This window comes from Hibiscus syriacus, unplaced genomic scaffold (assembly GCF_006381635.1).
Source record: "Hibiscus syriacus cultivar Baekdansim isolate YM2019G1 unplaced genomic scaffold, ASM638163v2 tig00110556_pilon, whole genome shotgun sequence".
NCBI classification, from domain to species: domain Eukaryota; kingdom Viridiplantae; phylum Streptophyta; class Magnoliopsida; order Malvales; family Malvaceae; genus Hibiscus; species Hibiscus syriacus.
This window is the reverse complement of record NW_024062779.1, coordinates 2,326,331-2,332,702: the sequence shown is the minus strand read 5'-3', so window position 1 is coordinate 2,332,702 and position 6,372 is coordinate 2,326,331. Positions and strand designations below refer to the sequence as shown.

Genomic DNA, 6,372 nt, shown 5'->3' with positions numbered 1-6,372 from the left:
CAGGGGAATTTTGTAATTTAAGGGTTCAAAATTGGGAAACTGCGTGTTAAACAAGTATGGCATTTTTAAGTAAAGTGTAAATTGGCAGTTGTGTTTTTACGCAATTTATGTGACAATCAAAAGAAATCATATAGTTTCTGTTATGAATCTCTTTTAATGTTACATGTGATATATTACCTCTTTCACTTTATATGGTTGGCAATGAAGTTGAGTGTTGGCTCGGCAATAAAACAGTTCAAACTAGAACCCTGTCTATTAATTTTGGGATTTATTTATTTTTAATCAAATTTGTCATTAAAATGAGAATAATTCAACTCCAATATTTTTATCTGTTGAATAAATACGTGACATCTTTGAAATTGGGATCAGTCTTAAGCATTTAGAAACGAAGAATTATAGGAGAGTTGACCGTGCTTGGTGGTTGGTTTTCTTGTTGGGTGTAATTAGCCCACAATGATAAATACCAACACAAGATTTTGTATTAAGGGTATGAATTAATAAATTTATATTAAAATTTTAGATGGTACGAAATTACAAAATTTCAAAAGATATGAAATCATATCATCAATAAAAATATTAAAAACATCTAAATTATATAAAGATTTAAATTTTCTAAAAATACAATCATACTCTAGTACTCAGGGACGTATCTAGGCCTACCTAGGCCATAGCCCCTATACTCAAAAGATTAGCGGTGATATTAACGTATCATCATAAGATAATCTCACATCATGATTGAAAATATATAAAAAATATCATATTAACTTCATTCTTAATTTTTTAATGGTAAGTAATCAAAATAGAACCAAGTCGTAAGATTGACTATGATTTTGAAAAAAATAATAATAATTAAGTGACCTAAATATAAATTAAGTAATATGTGGGATGACCAAATAGTTAGTTTACCATAAATAAAAAAATATGTATGAATTATGTTAAGAAAATTATATCAGTACAATTAATATACTTTTTTCTATATTTAATCCATATATATATATATATAATTGTTATTATATTTTTAAATTATATATATATATATATATATATTATTTTAGATAAAAAATTTATTATGTTTATATTGGTCTGGCCTACATAATTTATTATGTTTATATCGATCATGATTTTTTTCTTCGAATCTCGTATTAACAAATTAATAAAAAAATTAAAGAAAATAAAACTTAAAACTTTTAAGTTAAAAAGTACATAATACAAGCTTAGAAAAAATTTAGGAATTTAAATTTAATTTGAAGGTAAAACTATCGGGTCGACTCTAGTACTTAGTTATAAAAAAGACACATACCCAACCTAATTATCAGGAAAAAATCACAGGTCGGGTACCCAACCCAATCAAGTAATTTTTTAGAGAATGACCTATTTTTTAAGTTCGGATTGACGGGTCAACGGGACGGTTCAATCGGATCGAGTATTTTTGAACTAATAGTACTTCCTCAATTTATACTTAATGTAAGATTATCATTAAAATAACTGACAATGTAAAGAAGAAAGAAAGCAATGGTGAAGACAATAACTTTTGTTTGGAGGATCAAGGAAAAAAATATAAGGGCTAAAGTGAAAAAAATAAAGTTAAAAATGATTTTAAAAAAATTAGAATAAATATAAGATTATATATATTAAAAAATTCTAAGTAATTTAATAATAAACGCTTATACTCCTAATATACACAATGCTTAAATCTAAGACTTTAAGGGATAATAATAAGTATTTTAACTGCAAAGATCCCTTTGTTCGTATTAAAAAAATTTATAAAATTTAGAGGTAAGGATAAGAGACATAAAAGATTATAACTTCCAATTCTTTGGACAAAACTATAATTTATAGGTTTAGCACTGTATGAACAAAAGGATATGAAAATTCAAGAATTTAGAAATAACTTATAAATTTATAATTTATAATAATTTTTAAAATGAGAGGCGAAGGCCCCTCCTTGCCCCTTTGGATTCTCCTTGTAGAAGAAAAACAATGGTGTTCCGGTGACCTTCAGATAGGAAAATGTATATTGTTTTTACCGACGATAGATGAGTATAATTTTATGAATTTTGTTTTGTATTCGCTTTAATTAAAAGGGAGGCTGGGAATAAGTTTAGCGTATAACATACGGATGTGGATGTAAAAAATTAAATCTGTCATCAATAATATTAGTGATGTGTTTGAGATTTTACTCATCTTGTATCTGTTCACCCCACATCTATTTGTCTATTAGCCATCCGTCATATAAATTTTAGATCATTATAAATTTAAGTATAATTTCAGATATTATTCCGATTGTTTATACAAAATTATTATGCCACTATTACGATGAGTAGCAGTCATATTTATATTTATGACTCAGTTGAAAAATAATTGTCCGATAAGCCCTGATCAGGAAAAAGAAAAGAAAAGTCCGACAAGTCAAAGTCTAAAGAGGGAAGTTGAGGTGGCGAAGGGTCAGCGGTCAAAGTCAGGAGGCGGGAGTAGGTGAGTGACAATGGAAATGCCGCATTTGTTTGCTTATATTATTTCAACCCCTCGCCTTATTGCGCTCACCACCCTTCCACCAACCCCTCACCCATTTCCCTTTTCGTCTTCTTTCTCCTCTGTTTTCGCTTCGATTTGAAGGTTTGTTTATGCCCATTCCCTTGAGTAACCATCTTTTTTGTTAATTTGTTTTCCTTTCTGGGGTTTCCATTGTTTTCTCATATACATCATATATCTTTGAATCGCCATGGTTTTTGAGTTGCAATTCAGAATGCACTGGAATTTTCCTTCTTCTTTTTTCCTTGTTCTGTTTTTGTTTCTGGAATTTTTAAACAACCCAGAGACCAGTTAAATCATTACGTCCTACCGACGAGAGCCGATTGTTCTCTGTTGATTTCAATTTCAATTTTCATGATATCCGTTTGACTTATATGTAACTAAGTATACTACTTAATTGCGTCCTACTCTGGTTTTTATTCAAAACCAGGTATTCAGGAGTTAATGATTTTTGTTGAATGCGAAATTATCTGTTCTCTCATAGATTATGAATTACTACTATCAATCATGGTGGATAACAAATTGAAATGAGTTTGATTGATTCATTTGGCCATTCTAATGGATTTGAGATGGGAACAAGTTTCTTTATGGAGTACTAAACAAAATAATATTTCTTACCTGTATAATCGGCTTGTTTGTTGGCAGGAGCAGACGAATCCTCTTTCCTCCTTTGGACCTCACCAGCACTTCAACCATGATTGTAAACGTGAAAGAATCGACAATGGTACAACCGGCGGGGGAGACTCCACGGCGGACCCTGTGGAACGCCAACGTGGACTTGGTGGTACCCAGGTTCCACACCCCGAGCGTTTACTTCTACAGGCCGACGGGAGGGGCCAATTTCTTTGACCCGCAGGTGATGAAAGAGGCACTGAGCAAAGTTCTAGTCCCGTTTTACCCCATGGCGGGGCGGCTGAAGAGGGACGAGGATGGAAGGATCGAGATCGATTGCAACGCCGAAGGAGTGCTCTTTGTTGATGCTGAAACTACCTCTGTTATCGACGATTTCGGTGATTTTGCACCCACCTTGGAGCTCAGGCAGCTCATCCCAACCGTTGATTATTCCGGTGGCATCTCCGCTTATCCACTCTTGGTTTTGCAGGTAATAATTTTTCACCTTTTATATTTGTTTGTTATTAAAGACTGTTTTTTACGAAGACGAAGGGAAAAAAGTAATTTTATATAAAAGATTAAGAGAATTAGGTAAATATTTAGATCTTTAAAGATATTTTCTTTTTCAGCTCTCTGAAATTAGATAAGTTAGATTTGATATATACAAACAATGATAAAAATGAATAAAATAAAATTTTAATTATAAAATTGAAGCATGTAGTTTTTTATATATAAATATATTAATTATCATTATTATTTTTAAGAATTGAATTTAATTGAAAATATTTAATTATATTAAATTTAACGGAATTTTAAAATAAAAACAATTATTTAAATACTTCATTGTTTATATAGTTAATTTTAAATTAGAGAATAAGATAATTTATTTCAACTATAAATAAATTTATATATTCACAATCTGTTAAAAACAAACCTATTTGTCTACCTGAAAGAAAGCAGGAATTTGAGCCTCTTAAATGGAATCTTCAAATGTCAGAACTCACCAAAACTATTATTTCGGTTTGGTGGATGCTTTTGTCAAGTTTTTTTTTTAATTAATGTATAGAAAGGATTAAAGCAAAAGGCAAATACCATAAGCAACGATTCTCCATTCCCAAATGAAATGATAAACCAGTGTCATATCAAAAGGGGGTGGGGTATTGCAACCAGTGAGTGTTTTTCTTCTTCTTCTCAAATCCAATAAAGTAATGCATTTAATTAAAAAAAAGAATTTTCTAAAATGGTAATTAAAAGAAATTTTTAGCCAGAATACACATCTGTTGCAATGCATGACGTTGCATGCCAACACCAGTTAGTTAAATTAAAAACAAAAACAAAGGTTCTTACACTTGTCTGAACATATATGCCAGTAGTCGTAGAATTCATAATATAAGTTACTGTTTTGGAGGTTACCAAGTAAGGCGGGTAGCCCCAACTCCCCAATTAAGCCAAAATAGGAAAGAGTTTTGTGGGATAAAAGTCATGTTAAGAGAAAGGAAAGCAGTCTATTGCGGTAGTTGTGAAACAGCAGCCTGCCATCCCACTCTATTGATGCATTTTTGTAGTTTCAACATTTACAATTATTTGATTTGACTCACAACTCTACTTGAGTTGAGCCATTATATTTAAGTTGTTTGCTGGCTGCCTTGCATAAGCATCCGATATTTTTTTGGTTCATCCTAATTTTGCGTCTGCTGGTTACCAGCCTACCACCTAATCTATATTTAATTAATATCCACCTACTTAGATTGCTTGTTATTCTTTGAACTTAAGCTATGTATGGCCTATGCCATACTTTTAGATATTATCTTGGAGAAAATATCCTCTAAATTTTTAATCAGTAATAATTTTGAGGTATATGTCACCCGTAGGGTCAAATCTAATTGTATATCTTCTACGCCCTTGATCCTGAGAGTTGTTTTAAACAGGGGTTTGGTTTTTGTTTCTGTTCAGGTCACATATTTCAAATGTGGTGGAGCATCATTAGGTGTTGGCATGCAACACCATGCGGCAGATGGATTTTCTGGTCTCCACTTCATCAATACATGGTCTGATATGGCTCGTGGTCTTGACCTCACGATTCCGCCATTCATTGACCGGACCCTTCTCCGTGCTCGGGATCCTCCAAAACCCGCGTTCCACCACATTGAGTATCAACCTCCTCCAGAATTGAACACTCCACCCCCGTCCACGGGTCTTGACAGCACGGCAGTCTCCATTTTCAAATTGACCCGGGAACAACTCAGTGCACTCAAAGCCAAGTGCAAGGAAGATGGGAACAGTGTCAGCTACAGTTCATACGAGATGTTGTCAGGTCACGTGTGGAGATCGGTCTGCAAGGCTCGTGGACTTACTGATGATCAAGGGACCAAATTGTACATTGCTACCGACGGAAGGTCTAGGTTGCGACCCCCACTTCCACCTGGTTACTTTGGAAATGTGATCTTCACTGCTACCCCAATTGCAGTGGCTGGCGATCTGATGTCGAAGCCAACATGGTATGCTGCGAGTCATATTCATGATGCATTAGTTCGGATGGACGACGACTATCTAAAGTCAGCACTTGATTACCTAGAACTTCAGCCAGATTTATCCGCCCTTGTTCGAGGTGCGCATACTTTCAAGTGTCCAAACCTTGGGATTACTAGCTGGGTTAGGCTACCAATCCATGATGCAGATTTCGGCTGGGGCCGTCCCATATTTATGGGTCCCGGCGGGATTCCTTACGAGGGGTTATCTTTCGTGTTACCAAGCCCCAACAATGATGGGAGCTTATCAGTTGCCATATCCCTGCAAACCGAACACATGAAATTGTTCGAGAAGCTCTTTTATGACATTTAAGCCAAAAAAAAATCCAACAGAAACTATATATTCTGAACGTGGTCCATCCCTTTCCCAATGTTTTCATACATGTTCATGTTTTGCAGCCTCACATTTCTCTTGAAATGTACCTCATATTCAAGCTTTACTGGTTTCAAGCCATATTTTAATGCATAGGGGAAAAAAACTTTGGACATAAGTTGTATTACTGAATACTGATTTTGGTTCAATATCGGTGCTGAATATTATTACAATGTTAGCTCACAAGAAAGAAAGAGGAAAAGGTGGAAATAATTTAACATTTCCTATATTTTGGATCCTTTACACCTGAACTTGTGGATTATTATTTGGTTCTATAAATAAATGTATGACAAGTTAGTTGAATAGGATACAAGGTTTAGTTGTAAA

General features: G+C 33.6%; 1 protein-coding gene across 1 annotated transcript; it reads left to right on the top strand.

The window, feature by feature from the left end:
* Positions 1-2,527: 2,527 nt before the first annotated feature.
* LOC120131890 (shikimate O-hydroxycinnamoyltransferase-like) lies at positions 2,528-6,372 on the top strand. Its single transcript, XM_039148762.1, has 3 exons — positions 2,528-2,616; positions 3,178-3,634; positions 5,098-6,372. The coding sequence occupies exons 2-3, from the start codon at positions 3,227-3,229 to the stop codon at positions 5,983-5,985; spliced, it is 1,296 nt and encodes a 431-aa protein (XP_039004693.1). The 5' UTR covers positions 2,528-2,616; positions 3,178-3,226; the 3' UTR covers positions 5,986-6,372.